The 14,950-nt window shown below is 52.2% G+C and overlaps 1 protein-coding gene and 1 long non-coding RNA gene across 3 annotated transcripts; one reads left to right on the forward strand and one right to left on the reverse strand.

The window, feature by feature from the left end:
* Positions 1-4: 4 nt before the first annotated feature.
* On the reverse strand, positions 5-13,292 carry HCN3 (hyperpolarization activated cyclic nucleotide gated potassium channel 3). The gene is made up of 8 exons (XM_053605111.1): positions 12,890-13,292; positions 7,113-7,542; positions 5,869-6,030; positions 5,250-5,468; positions 4,745-4,891; positions 4,092-4,332; positions 2,861-3,025; positions 5-2,445 (listed from the first exon to the last, which is right to left on the reverse strand). The coding sequence occupies exons 1-8, from the start codon at positions 13,165-13,167 to the stop codon at positions 1,745-1,747; spliced, it is 2,343 nt and encodes a 780-aa protein (XP_053461086.1). The 5' UTR covers positions 13,168-13,292; the 3' UTR covers positions 5-1,744.
* LOC128595920 (uncharacterized) lies at positions 4,106-5,956 on the forward strand. Of its 2 annotated transcripts, none has more exons than XR_008383013.1 (5): positions 4,106-4,243; positions 4,641-4,870; positions 5,239-5,355; positions 5,550-5,593; positions 5,818-5,956. It is a non-coding gene; the product is annotated as an uncharacterized LOC128595920 (long non-coding RNA). The 2 variants fall into 2 exon arrangements; XR_008383012.1 differs by having other exon boundaries at positions 4,641-4,804.
* Positions 13,293-14,950: the final 1,658 nt, after the last annotated feature.

The following is a 14,950-nucleotide window of genomic DNA, read 5'->3' on the forward strand; positions in this document are numbered from 1 at the left end:
TCCACAGAATCATCATTTTAAAAGTACTGCATACCCATGCAGTTTGACATTCCCATATGTGGCCCTCATGACAATCTGTGCTTCTCCTATCATTCATACCCCCTTATGATGACTAATAGTGACATCCAAGCACCATACTCTGGGGAAGCTGAGGTAAATGGATGCCAGGCAGAGCCCAGGGCTGGGTAGGCTGATGTCACAGGCTTGCCAGCCTCTGTGGCCTGCAGGCTGTTCCCTTCGCTGCTCTCTCACCCAGGTCATGCTGTGGTGGGTCAAAGGCCCTCCTGCCCCCTCCTGTACCCAGAAATTCCTTCATACCTACTCTGTCCCCACACACAAACCAGGAAGCCAAAATGAGTGTCTTTTACTTTCTTTTTAAACCCAGCCATTTGGAAGCAAATATAAAACTTCTCCCATACACGAAGAACCTCAGAACTCCCACCCAGGAGGAAAGGAGACTTAGGATCCACATTTTTGAATGTCGTGGAGCAGGAGAAAGGACAGAGTGGGTGTGGTAAAGGGTTACTCTTGTCCCTGAGATGGCAGAAGTGCTGGCTGACCTGCCCTTCCCCACACTTGGATATTTCGGGCCTTCCTCTTACTCCTATACCAATAACAAACCCATAAGAAAAAAAGCCCTAAAGGTAGAAACAGCCCCCCCACCCCACTGACGGGGAGAAGTTTGAGTATTGCTATGATGGATTTGAGTGAGGACCACAGAATGGGCATGGAGTCCCTGCCTCCTCCTATTCCTTCACCTCCCTACCAAGAAAGCAGGGGAGCAATGGATAAAATAATGGGAGGACATAGTGGATTGATAACAAATCAAATTAGTAAATGAATAAATAAAATTAATAAAGGACTGAATAAATAAATAAGGGAAAAAAATGTCACATAAGGATTCAGCCATTTGCCTCCCATCTTGGGGCGGGTGGGGGAGGGTCTAGGCTGGCCTACTAAACAAGAAGGTGCTATCCTTTAACCTTAAGGGGAGGCACCATTGGGGCAGAGGACACAGAGGAGAGGCAGCTCTCAGTTTAAAAAAGACAGTTGTCTTGCTTCTCAGCCTTTTGGCTAGGATTAAGTGTAGTACAAAAAGACAGTTCTACTACAGAAACAGTGACTACAAAAACTTGATGGGAGATGTGTTCACGCTCAGAGGTACAGACAGTGGGTGTCCACAGGTGGCGGTGAGAGGGCAAAGGTGGATGCCCGCACTCCAGACCCAAGACTCTATTAGCAGCGGGTGTGTGTGTGTGCAGGTAAATGGCAGTGCCTGCTACGCTGGGAGACAGGAAGGTGACCACACCAGACAGAACCTGCTGGTCACTGGCAGGGAAACAGTGAGGTCCGGTCACTTGGCAGTGACAGCAGTGGTAAGTATTTGTGCTTAGTAAGGGTGGGGTCATCAGCCCTGGCCTGCACCTGGCAGGACCATAGTAAGGGATATACCCTTATTAGAGGGCTCTGAATCACTTCTACCTGGCAGTGGAGACACACAGCACCTGGCACAGTGCCTGGAATGTGATAGGTGCTTGCACATATGACGGATGGGTGAATGGACTAGGTTGTCAGGCAGGCTGCAGAAGCTTCAGCTAAGGACTCCAAACCATCTTCAGGGAAATAAGGGGAGATGTCCCCATAGGACAGTATTTCAGGTTCCTTCTGCCTTCCCCAATAGGTATCTGCCGTCAGGTACACACCATTGTGTCCCAAGAGCTAAGGCCAGGTATACCTAAGGGTTTCACATGTTGGCAGAGAGCTGGGGACCCCGGGAGGTGGCTGGCTCAGACACTGGTGGCCTAGGAGGCTGGACTGTCCCTGGAGGCTTGGCCAGGAGCCCTGAGGGGGGCAGGCGCTCACTTCCTGAGAATTTACGCCCAGGAGAGCCATCGCCTGCTGCCCGCTGAGGCAGAGAGGGTTGGGAGGCTGAGAGAGGGCGACCCCGAGGTCCTAGCCACCGTCCACATCCTCCTGGTGGGGGGCCCAGTAGAGACACCTGGGAGCGCCCTGTCCGGGAAAGGCTAGCGTGGAGGGTTCGGGCAGGTGGGGCAGGCAGGCGAGAGGTGGATGCCCACGGCCCTCGGACCAGCAGAGGGCCAGCTCGGACTGGCACCAGTGGGGAGGCTGGAGAGCCTGCTGAGCGTCGAGCAGAGCGAGTGAGGAGGACAGCTGGAGAGTCAGGGGAGAGAAGCAGAGGGCCCCGCTGGTGAGTCAGGGCAATGGCCACACTGGAGGTCACAGCAGCTGTCTGCAGGGGTGCATGCACCAGTGGCTCCCACAATACTGGCTTTCCACTGAGCCAAGCTCCTGTGCCTGGGGCCAGGCCCCGAACACCCCGAGCCATGTCCCTGTCGTGTTGCACCAAGTGTTGCTCCATGAGGCCACCACTACTGCCTGGACTTGGCTCAGAGCGCTTCCGCTGCAGTATGGAATTCTTCTTGCCTAGAAGTTGTCCCGAGAGGGTAGGTTAAAGATGGGGAAGGAGTCCAAGATGGAGGTTAGGTACAAAAAGTGTGTGGGTACCAGGACAGAGTCAAGGAATGGTGGTGGGCTTGAGGGTGGGAGAGGGGAGTTGGCATCTGGAGATGGGGCTGGGTGAAGGGGATATGTACCAGAGACAGACAGTGAGGGTCAGAACTAGTACTCAGGGGAAGGAGGACTCAGGAGACAGAGACCGGAGATGATACTCCAGGGGAAGGACATGCTGAGCGACAAGGATAGCAAGCCACAGTGGTGAAAGGCCACTGACTGGGTGGATTGGGCTGTGACCTTGAAGCACAAGAGCCTCAGCTCCTTGCTAAGGAGGTGAGGTGAGGACACGGCCTGGCCCAGAGCAGACAGGGTAGATGGGCCTTACCGATGCGGCGCAGCCGATCCATGGCCACGGTCTCAAAAGCCCGGCGCATCATGGGGAACTCCTCAAGCACAGCATTGAAGTGGTCCACACTGAGGGAGTAGAGGCGGCAGTAGGTGTCAGCCCGAACACTGGCTGTGCGCCGGCCCCGAGTCAGCAGGCAGATCTCTGCAGTAATTGAGAGGAGGCTTCAGGACCCATGCCCAGAACTCCTTATCACTGGGCCTCCAACAGTCAACCCAGCTTTTTTAGGCTCCTCCCTAGACTTGGGACAAACTATTGATTACCCCCCACACCAGGGTGCCTAAATCCTCCAAACAGTTTCTCTCCAGACCTGCACGATCACTGCATTACTGCTTCCTGTTTTTCCCACTCTCTCCAAATTGAAGCTGACCAACAGACAGGTCTTGCCAGCCCCCAGAGTCCCAATTATCCCACTCTACTCCAATTCCAACTCCACCCTCGTTTCTCTATTCCAAGGGGTGGACCTGGGGCAACTCACCCTGTGTCCTCTCCCCTCCCATGCCCTTGAATGAATACCTTCTCTTTGAAGGAGAAGAGCAGTGTCCAGGGACAGAGTGAAAAGTCACAGAGGTACTAAAGTGTATGGGTGGTTTGGGGGCTGAGTGTATGGGCCTCCAGGCACTTTGGGCAACTGCCCCCTGCCCCGGGCTGGGCCCCTGCATGGTACCTCCAGGCAGCTCTGCAATGCTCATGCCCCTGGGACACCTCTGCTTCACTCCTTCCTGTCTTTCCCCATCTCAGGATCTTTGGATTTCACAGTTTAAGGATTCTGGCCTATTACTCTCAACCTACTGTGCATTGGACTCTACGGAGAAGTTTTTTTAAAAATACAGAACTCTCTTTTCTTTTTTTTTTTCTGTAGAGACAGAGTTTCACTTTATTGCCCCCGGTAGAGTGCCATGGCGTCACACAGCTCACAGCAACCTCCAACTCCTGGGCTTAGGTGATTCTCCTGCCTCAGCCTCCAGAGTAGCTGGGACTACAGGCGCCCGCCACAACGCCCGGCTACAGAACCCTCTTTTCTAATGAACTTTCAAAAGGAAAGTAATAATATAAACTTTTTTTTTTTAAATACAAAGCTTCAGGCCCAGAGGATTTCACCAAGTTGCCTGGGGAGAGGTTACAACTCTGTGACTCTGCAGCATAGCCAGGTGGGGACCTTGATCCAGGGAACAGTTGCCCTCTATCCTAACCCCCCAGGTCTGCTGACCCCCAAAGTAGGATCCATCAGTGAGGCGGGTGTCCTGGGCGCCACGAGCCAGCACACTGAGCAGCCCATGCTGGATGAAGTACATCTTCCTGCCCACGGAGCCCTCACGCACCACGAGGTCCCCCGGCTGGAAGACCTCAAATCGCAGTTTGGTGAGCACCGCGGTGACGAAGCTGGGGTCAGCATGGGCAAACAGCGGCATGTGGGCCACCAGGCCCCGGCAGGTGAAGTTAATGATCTCCTGGGCAAGGGAGGAGCCTGTCAGACAGGCTGTGCCCTCTGCTGAGATGCTCCCACCAAGCTCATCTGGGTGCAGAAGGCCCACCCCTGTGGTCATGATCTGCCAGGGTGTGGGGATGCCTTAATGGGCTTAGAGCAAGCTCCTGCCTCCAAAGCACTCCCCTGAGCTCTCTCAGGACCCTCCCTCTAAATAGAGATCCCTACACTCCCCCACCCTTTTATACTCTATCCCCATAAGACCTTCAAGAAAGATCCCACCCCAGAAAGCGCACCCCCCTCATACTTGGACTCTCATGGTATTCTCTGTAGATCTCACTCCTATTGGGGCACCTGCTGACCAACAGCCCCACCCTGACAGCGCCCTAAGAAGCCCAAGTTTGTAAAGAGCCCCTGAGGGCCCAGCCCAGCCCCACCTCCCGGAGTGGCTCGCTCAACTCGCCCAGGATGCTCTCCTCATCAAACATCTTGCCCTGGTAGCGGTGCTCGTAGTATTCATGGATGCGCTGGCGTGTGTCAGCTGGCAGCTTGTGGAAGGACATGTACTGCTCCACCTGCTTGTACTGTAGGGCCAACCATTGCCAGGGAGCAAGAGGACACGGTGTGGGGGCAGAACAATGGGGGGCATCACAGACACAGGTGAAACCCCGCGGGTGAAAGATGGGGCCAGGTGTGAACACACAGGGCCACAGAAGACATAAGGGTAATGGTGGATATAGGGAAGACACATAGCACAATCACAGGAAAAGCCAGACACGGACAGAGGAGGGGCCAAGGACAGAGGCATAGGACAAATGGACATGGGGCAGGAAAGGACACAGAGATCCAATAGGACCATCCATCAGAATGGGCCTCAAGTTGAGCACCCCAGTCTTCAGCATCCCTCCTTGCTCACATCTTCCCTCTCCAGTCCCTGCTGACCTTCTCCTGGTACTGACGCCGGGAAGAATCCAGAGACTGAATGAGGGCGGTGGCGTGACCGATGAACATGGCGTAGCATGTGGCACCCACGATCATGCTGAGCATGGTGAGCCAGACGTCAGGCATGCCCACAGGCGCCTGCTGCCCATACCCGATGCACAGCATGTGGCTCATGGCCTTGAACAGGGCATGGGAATACTGGCGGCCCCATGAGTGGTTCTGCGGGGGAAGAGTATATTGCAGAGTTGGGTAGGGGCCTCTTGGAGCCACACTTTCCAACTTCCCGCTTTTTTCTTTCAGCCCCTCTGCCCTCTTCTACTTCCGACCATCCTCCTAGCAGACTGGTAAGTTTGGTTCTGGGGCCCTGAGGCAAAGGGGCCTCTTTCACGGCTTGGGGGGCCTCAGCCTCTGCCTAGATCTCCTTACTTGCCTGCTTCCTCCAACACACAAACACTTTTTCTGGGTCTCTTTCCAGAACCTCTCCTCCCTCCTCCCCACCGCCTTACCTCCTACCTTCTCCCTTCATCATCTCCCACATCCTCTCCCTGTGGCTTTCCCTGCTACTCAGGAAGAAGACCCCTAGAAGGCCCAGGAAGGCCCAGCTGTGGGGGCTTCTCACCACCATGTGGTTGATGGAGACCCAGCAGTCAGGAGGGAAGTCCTGCAGCATGGGGACCAGGAACTGCAGACAGCCATCCCAGTGACACAGCAGCAGCATCATCCCAATGAGGTTGAAGATGCGAACCACAGCACTGGCCAGGTCATAGGTCATGTGGAAGATCTGAGGAGTCCGAGGAGGAGCTTCTATGCATACAAGCCCCTCCCTGCTGGTCCTCCTCCATTGCCAGCCTTGTCAGTTCTCTCTCTGAACCTCTTCCTAGCCCCAGCCCCACAAATTAAAAGATATGCCTGTTATTCCTTTGTGTAGAGTCTTATACTACACACATGGCTAATACAAAGTAGGCTGTTATTGCTCTCATAGACAGAAAAATTGAGGCCAGTCATGTGCCCAGAATCACATGGTAAGTGTCAGCAAAGACTCAAACGAGTCTACTGCACAAGTTGCCCACATAAAGCCTGGAAAGGAGAGAGGGTATTTCACAATGTAATGCTCCCAGGGCACTTGTCTGAGGAGGAAGGCCAGCCGCCCTCTTCCCTTCCATAATAACAACAGCTAATTTACTGAGCACTTACTATGTGCCACTTTTCTAAATGCTTTACAGATATTAACTTCTTTAATCCTTACAACCTTATCTTAGGTAAGTGTTTTCACTTTATAGAAAAAGAAACCGAGTCTCGGGCAGGACCTGTGGCTCAGTCGGTAAGGTGCCGGCCCCATATACCGAGGGTGACGGGTTCAAACCCGGCCCGGCCAAACTGCAACAAAAAATAGCTGGGTGTTGTGGCGGGCGCCTGTAGTCCCAGCTACTCAGGAGGCTGAGGCAAGAGAATCGCTTAAGCCCAGGAGTTGGAGGTTGCTGTGAGCTGTGTGATGCCATGGCACTCTACCTAGGGCCATAAAGTGAAACTCTGTCTCTACAGAAAAAAAAAAGAAACCGAGTCTCATTATAAATAATAAAACTGGGGTCTGACCACAGTCAGATTGCAGAGGTGATATGCTGCACCACTAAACTCTGCTGCTCTGAAGCTGAAGCTCCAGCCAGCCTTCACCCAACCATAAAGCGTTTGTCCCGCCCTGTGCTGGCCATCTCCTGCACCACCATCTCCAGCCTAGGCCCCATCACCTCAGCCTTTATTCCATCCCTGCTTCTCCCCAACCAATTTCAGAGAGTTCGCCCACCCTATAAAGTCACAAGGACCCCCCCCCCAACACACACATAGCACAGCCAGCCCCAGCCCCACCTCCTCCCACTGGTGTATGTAGCGGATGAGGCGGGAGAGGCGGAGCAGCCGCAGCAGGCTGAGAATCTTGGTGAAGCGAACTATGCGCAGGGCCCGCGCAGTTTTGTAGACCTCGGCGTCCAGCCGCGGCTCTAGCTCCACCACCAGGAAGATGTAATCCACAGGGATGGAAGAGATGAGGTCAACCAGGAACCAGGTCCTCAGATAGCGCGTGCGGATGGCCCGCGGCGCCAGCAGGATCTCAGCGCCCTCTTCCACCACAATGCCCGTGCGGAAGTTGAGCACCAAATCCAGCAGGAAGAAAGTGTCAGAGAGGACGTTGAAGACGATCCAGGGTGGGGAGTTCTCCTCTTTGAAGAAGGTGATGCCCACGGGCAGTACAATGAGGTTTCCTACCATCAGCAGCAGCATGATGAGGTCCCAGTAAAACCTAAGAGGGAGTGGGACAGGGAGTAAGCCCAGGTGATGTTTCACCAGCCACGAGACTGACAGAAGACAGACGGACACAGCCCAGGGTAGGCAAGGACACAGAATAACAGAATGACCATTTACAGCCAATGGGAGTGTAAACTGGCACCACCATTTGGGAAAGTAGCTTAGTATTCTCTAGCAAAGTTAAACATTTACATTCTCTGCAACTCAACAATTCCATTCCTAGGAATATATAATACATACCCAAGGGAAATGTGCACTCTGGAAGATACACACACACACACACACACACGTGTATATGGGTATAGCAACATTATGTTTGGGAAGAACACAAATGTCCATCAGTAGAAAAACATAGATAGGCTGGGCATGGTGGCTCATGCCTGTAATCCTAGCACTCTGGGAGGCCTTTATTGGGTGGATTATTTGAGCTCAGGAGTTCCAGATCAACCTGAGCCAGAGTGAGATCCCCTCTCTAAAAATAGCCTGGGGTGGTGCCTACGGCTCAAGGAGTAGGGCATCATCCCCATATACTGGAGGTGGTGGTGGGTTCAAGCCCAACCCCAGCCAAAACTGCAAAAAATAAAAAAAATAAATAAATATAACTTGGGAATTATGGTGGGTGCCTATAATCCCAGCTACTGGGGAGGCTAAGGTAAAAGGATCACTTTAGTCCAAGAGTTTGAGGTTGCTGTGAACTGTGATGCCACAGCACTCTACCAAGGGTGACAAAGTGAGACTCTGCCTCAAAAAAAAAAAAAAAAGTAGAGAAATAAGAGAAGTAGTTAGGCTTGGTGTCTACAGTTCAATATTTAGGGTTCTGGCCACATACACCAGGGCTGGCGGGTTTGAACCCAGCCAGGCCAGCTAAAACAACAATGACAACGGCAACAACAACAAAAAATAGCCGGGTGTTGTGGTGGGCACCTGAGTCTCCACTATTAGGGAGGCTGAGGCAAGAGAATCATTTAAGCCCAAGAGTTTGAGGTTGCTGTGAGCTATGATGCCACAGCACTCTACCCAGAGTGACAGCTTCAGACTGTCTCAAAAAAAAAAATCTAAGGGAGACACCTGTGGCTCAGTGAGTAGGGCGCTGGCCCCATATGCCAAGGGTGGTGGGTTCAAACCCAGCCCTGGCCAAACTGCAACAAAAAAAAATAGCCGGGTATTGTGGCAAGTGCCTATAGTCCCAGCTGCTCGGGAGGCTGAGGCAAGAGAATCGCCTAAGCCCAAGAGCTGGAGGCTGCTGTGAGCTGTGTGACTCGACGGCACTCTACCGAGGGCGATAAAGTGAGACTCTGTCTCTACAAAAAAAAAAAAAATATATATATATATACATATATATATATATGAGGGTGGCGCCCGTGGCTCAGTGAGTAGGGTGCCAGCCCCATATACCAAGGGTGGCAGGTTCAAACCCGGCCCTGGCCAAACTGCAACAACAACAACAACAAAATAGCCGGGTGTTGTGGTGGGCACCTATAATCCCAGCTACTCAGGAGGTTGAGGCAAGAGAATTGCCTAAGCCCAAGAGCTGAAGGTTGCTGTGAGCTGTGATGCCACAGCACTCTACCAAGGGCGACCAAAAAAATATATATATATATAATATGTATATTATATATTACATTATATTACACATATATGTAATATATACATATATTATATATTATATATAAGAAGTTTAAACACACTGATATATTCATGAACCTGGAGTACTATACAGCCGTGAAACCAACCAATCACAGCTGCATTCAGTAGGCTATAGATTCTCACAGACTTTATGTTGACCAACAATACCTGGAAACATAAGGATACATATTGGTCATTCCTCCTATACAAAGTTCAAAAACAGGCAAACTAAACTACATTGTTTCGGGATTCACACAAACGTGGTGCAACTATTGAAAAGGTAAAGAAATGAACACCAGGCTGGGCATGGTGGCTCACGCCTGTAATCCTTGCACTCTGGGAGACCTAGAAGGATTGCCTGAGTGCACTGGTTCAAGACCAGCCTGAGCTAAAAGTGAAATCCCCATCTCTACTAAAAATAGAAAAAAAAAAAATGAGCCAAGAGATCACTTGAGCCCAGGAGTTGGAGATTGCTGTGAGCTATGATGACACCACAGCACTCTACCCAGGGTGACAACTTGAGACTCTGTCTCAAAAATAAAAATAAGAGGCGGCGCCTGTGGCTCAGTGAGTAGGGCGCCGGCCCCATATGCCGAGGGTGGTGGGTTCAAGCCCAGCCCCGGCCAAACTGCAACAAAAAAATAGCCGGGCGTTGTGGCGGGCGCCTGTAGTCCCAGCTGCTCGGGAGGCTGAGGCAAGAGAATCGCGTAAGCCCAGGAGTTAGAGGTTGCTGTGAGCCGTGTAACGCCACGGCACTCTACCGAGGGCGGTACAGTGAGACTCTGTCTCTACAAAAAAAAAATAAATAAAAATAAAAATAAGAGGCTCAGTGCCTGTGGCTCAAGTGGCTAAGGCGCCAGTCATATACATCTGAGCTGGCGGTTTCAAATCCAGCCCAGGCCCGCCAAACAACAATGACAGCTGCAACCAAAAAATAGCCGGGCATCGTGGCGGGTGCCTGTAGTCCCAGCTACTTGGGAGGCTGAGGCAAGAAGATCACTTGAGGGCGGCACCTGTGGCTCAGTGAGTGGGGCGCCGGCCCCATATGCCGAGGGTGGCGGGTTCAAACCCAGCCCTGGCCAAACTGCAACAAAAAAATAGCTGGGCGTTGTGGCGGGCGCCTGTAGTCCCAGCTGCTCGGGAGGCTGAGGCAAGAGAATCGTGTAGGCCCAAGAGTTAGAGGTTGCTGTGAGCCGTGTGACGCCACGGCACTCTACCCAAGGGCGGTACAGTGAGACTCTGTCTCTACAAAAAAAAAAAGAAGATCACTTGAGCCCAGGAGTTTGAGGTTGCTGTGAGCTATGATGCCACAGCACTCTACCCAGGGCAACAGCTTGAGGCTTTGTCTCAAGAAAGAAAGACCACAAAAGTTAGAATAGTGGATTTGGGAAAGGGATATGAAAGCACTATCCAGGCTTCTGGGCTTCTCAGGAGCTGGGAGTGTAATACCTCTTGACCTACATAATTGTTACATGAGAGTTAGTTCATAAGTACTCTTTCATGTATGTGTATATACAAATAAATATTGTATATGATCTATCTCATCATTACTAAATTATTTTTTCTTTTTTTGAGACAGAGTCTCACTTTGTCACTCTTGGTAGAGTGCTGTGCATCATAGCTCACAGCTACCTCAAACTCCTGGGCTTAAGCGATTCTTTTGCCTCAGCCTCCCAAGTAGCGGGTACTACAGGCGCCCACCACAATGCCTGTTCAGGCAATCCACCCAGCTTGGTCTCCCAAGTGCTGGGATTACAGGCATGAGCCACCACACCTGGCCTCATTACTAAATATTTTCAAATAATAAAAAAAAAAGCTAAAGTACCCTGTACTAATCTCACAGGGTTGTTGAAAACATTTACACAGAGACAACAGATGTGACAGCGTGGTTTCAGCATAAGTGTGTTATGCTTTCCCATCTCTGGCTCTCTGTTCATTCTAAGTCTAGAACCTCATGCACTCCCCAGTATCCCCCACCCCATTCATCCTGCCCAATACATTTGGACCCACAGACCCCGTTCCTCTGCTGGGATCTGCTCATCCATGTCCCAGGGAGGGGTGGTCTATCCTGCCTCCCTCTGAACTGAACTCTCCAGGGGCATCCCCCACAGCCTTTCAGAAAGGGCTGCACATCCAGACATGCTCCACAGGAGGTCATGAGGCTGCAAGGCTGGGGCTCTGCCTGCTTTTCTCCCATAGCCTCCCATGTCTGCTGGGACTCTGGCTGAATGCAGGTGAGGGTATAGGCAGGGGATAGGTGAGGGCACAGGCACCAAGGAAGGAGGAGTTCAGAAGAAAACTGTGTGAAGCCTCATTCAGAGAACATCACAAGACAATCTAAAGGATTGCCCATGGTAGTTTTAATTCTAGGACACACCTAATCCCATCATCAACCCAAGACCCAGCCCCATCTGACAGCAAAAATCAATCCTTTCATCCCCTGGAAGAAGCTCAGTGGTCCCTAAGTCCAGGCCTCCACGAAGTCCTTCAGATTGTGTACTTTCAATCAATAAAACACCCTCAACCCCCTTCTTCTTTGCTCTCTTGGTTTACTGAGGAGAAATCCTGTTATGTGCCATACTGGGAGAGGGGAGGGAAGGAAGGTTTGCCCGGCCATAAGAGCATCTTCACAGCCGGCTCACAGGCAGTCACAAGTCTGGCGGGTGATGCACTAGAGAGGATGGAGGAAAAGCACAATCACAGGGGGGTAAACACCTTCTAGGGATATATCTGAGGGTGAGCTATGGGAGGGGAACAAGATCCACAGGAGGATAGAGAAAAGTGCACTAGCCGGGTAGGAATGAGGCAGTAAAGAAGACAGTAGTGGAAGAAACAGCAGGAGGAAGAGGGACATTTAAGGAGTGTGTATGTCTGTAGATTCAAGATACCGTCTCGGTCTGTGTTTCCAGGCTCTGGATCCACACCCCATTCTCTCTGCTTTTTTCCTTTACTACCTTGGGTTCTTGCAAACATCCCTCTGCCTCACTCAAGAGGTGTCCTTCATTTTCCCCAAGGACAGGGCTGCTCTCTTCCCCTGGCGACCTTGAGGTAGAGGTATAGCCTGATGGGGACTGTGAAATGGCACCACCCCCATCCTCCATCCCTTCTCTTTGGAAGTCACCTGGGCGGCGGTCATGCTTTATGGCCTCAGTCGCTGTCAGTCCCGGCCCTGCCCCGCAGTACCCGCCTTCAGCACTAGGGACAGCGACCAGGGCAGCGGTTGGGCCCCCCTTCGCCGCCGCCCCAGCGGCCCCTATTTTTCCTGGTAGCCAGTGATGCTAAACTGGTCAGGCGCTGGGTGGGGTGGGGTGGGGGAGATAGCAGAGCTCAGCTTCTCCCTCAGGCTGACCCTGAGCCTTGGGATATGGCATAATTTCTAAGATCTCCAGCAAGCAACGCTGGAGGAGGCAGGGTTCCAAACTCTGGTACTCCCAGTGATCCAGATGGGTTCCCGGTTTCCAGAAATGGGAAATCTAGGTCTCTGGAGATCCTCTGATGACTGGTTGCCCGTAGCCTGACAAGTCTCCGAGGGCCTTCAGCCGGAGACACCCGCCCAGGAATCCCAGGCTGGGTTGGGGGATGTGGCTCTCTTGCCCACCTGGGGTCCCCCCGGCCGGAAACGAAGCGACTGTGGAGGGCAGGGTGACCTCGGCGCCCGTGTCGCCGCCACAGACGATAGATGAATGCCCCCGCCCTCTTTGCCGGGCCCCCAGTACCGAAAGTCGCTGTAGGGGTGGATGATCCAGGCTCCCGCTGACTTCACCCGCTCTTGCTCGATTTCCACGGCTTTGTGGCTGCCGAACACCCGAAGGGAGAACTTGTTGACCGTGGGCTGGAGCAGCGTCCCGAGCTGCCTTCTCTTAGGCTCAGGCCCAACCTCAGGGATCCGACCTGCGGCCGCAGTCCCCGGCGCGGGAGCAGCGGGAGGCATTGCCTCCGGCCCGGGGGGAGCCCCTCCGCCGGCCCCAGAGGCCGGCTGCCGCTCCGCCTCCATGTCGCCTGCCCCTTACACGCACGGCCTCCTAGATCCGCCCATCGCCATCAAAGCCCCCAACATCCCTTAAGAGCAGGAATCCGCGCAGCTCCGCGGGCTCTGAGCGTAGGCGCGGCAGGGTCGGAGCAACCAGCACCAAGTGCAGGGGGCGTGTGCGGCGGGCTTGCCGGCGGGCGGGCTGCTCTGCGCCCTCTGGCGGCCAAATAGAGACAGTGCCCGGCGGGCGCTGAAGGCCCAACTCTGCAGGGGCCCGGAGGCACTCCAAGGTGGGCGTGGCCTAGCTAGCGAAGGCGGCCTCCTGGAGTCACCTCGAGAGGGCAGGGCAGCGCAGCTAGAGCCAATGAGAAGGCGAGTCTTAGAAGCAAGGGGCTCTTATTCACTGAGAGCCGGAGAGGTGGAGTCTTTTTCAAGTGGCGGGAAAACCAGACTCAAGTTGTAGTTACCAGGACTCGAGAGGGCAAAGAATTGGGGGAATCCGTGGAAAAAGTGAGCTATGGCTTTCGAGATTCTTTTTCCCCACCCTCGCCCATGAATTTCTGTCCTCTTAATTCCGTCTTCTCTCATATTCCTCTCTCCTGATCTTCTCCAAGCTGCTCCCCTGGTACTTAATTTGCTAATTCATTCTGTCAACCTTTACCAAGTGCAACTCTACCCATCACTGAATGGACGCTGAGGATACAGAGAGGAGTACACAAGTCCTAGCCTTAAAGCCACAGATGATCTGTGCCCAAGGACAGACAGAACAGGTAAATTACACTATGTGATACTAAGTGTAATAAATATCACAAATTCTTACCGTCATCTCCAATTCTTATTGCCACTGACTTGTTTCAAGCCCTCAGCAGTTTTTCACCTAACTTATTTCAGAAGCCTCTAAATGAGTCTCAAGTCTCTCCTAGCCCATTTCTTTTTCCACTCTCTGAGTTTCCTTTTTAAAATCCAAATGTAACTATATCACTTGATTAAAGTCCTTCACTTCTCCGTCTTCTAGAATAGTACATTTAAGTATGACATACAAGGCCCAATAAAATTTGGATGTAGCTTCAATTGCTGTTTTTTTTTGTTTGTTTTTTGAGACAGAGTCTCAAGCTGTTGCCCTGGGTAGAGTACCAGGGCATTATAGCTCACAACAACCTCCAACTCCTGGGCTCAAGAGATCCTGTTGCCTCAGTTTTTCTATTTTTAGTAGAAACAGGGTTTCACTTTTGTTGAGGCTGGTCTTGAACTTGTGAGCTCAAACTATCCACCTGCCTAGGCCTCTCAGAGTGCTAGGATGACAGGTGTGAGCCACCCCACAGGGCCACAATCTCTCTTCTGACAGTCCCTCTCTTGAAAGCCAGAGGCCCAGTCATTCTGAAATATTTTGTTCTACTTTGTCTTCAGGGCTTTGCAATTATTTTTTTCTGCATGGTATTCTTCCAGTGCTCTCTCCAACAATTGGTTCAGCTCTCATTTCCTCTGAGAAACCTAGAAACACATTTCCAACTCTACTTTTCCCAAATAAATGTACTCTAGAGCTTTCTTTCTTTCTTTTTTCTTTGTTGCCTGGGCTAGAGTATAGCTCACTGCAACCTCAAATTCCTGAGCTTGAGCCATCCTCCTGCTTCAGCCTCTAATAGGTGGGACTATGGGTGTGTGCCACCACAACTAGCTAACTTTTATGTATACGTGTGTGCATGGGTTTTTATTTTCCTTTCGGGGGGAGGTGGTTAGAGACAGGGTCTTGCTCTATTGCCCACGCTGATCTCAAACTCCAGGTCTCAAGTGATCCTTCCGCCTTAGC

This window comes from Nycticebus coucang, chromosome 10 (genome assembly GCF_027406575.1).
Source record: "Nycticebus coucang isolate mNycCou1 chromosome 10, mNycCou1.pri, whole genome shotgun sequence".
In the NCBI taxonomy this organism is placed as follows: Eukaryota; Metazoa; Chordata; class Mammalia; order Primates; family Lorisidae; genus Nycticebus; species Nycticebus coucang.

What these genes read in the sequence shown, in the direction of transcription:
- HCN3 (XM_053605111.1), bottom strand. Translation starts at nt 13,167, where the DNA reads ATGGAGGCGGAGCGGCAGCCGGCCTCTGGGGCCGGCGGAGGGGCTCCC. An exon ending in GGCGTCAGTACCAGGAGAAG is followed by an intron (nt 4,892 to 5,249) that starts GTCAGCAGGGAC and finishes TTGGCCCTACAG; the next exon opens with TACAAGCAGGTGGAGCAGTA. An exon ending in TGATGGATCCTACTTTGGGG is followed by an intron (nt 3,026 to 4,091) that starts GTCAGCAGACCT and finishes CAATTACTGCAG; the next exon opens with AGATCTGCCTGCTGACTCGG.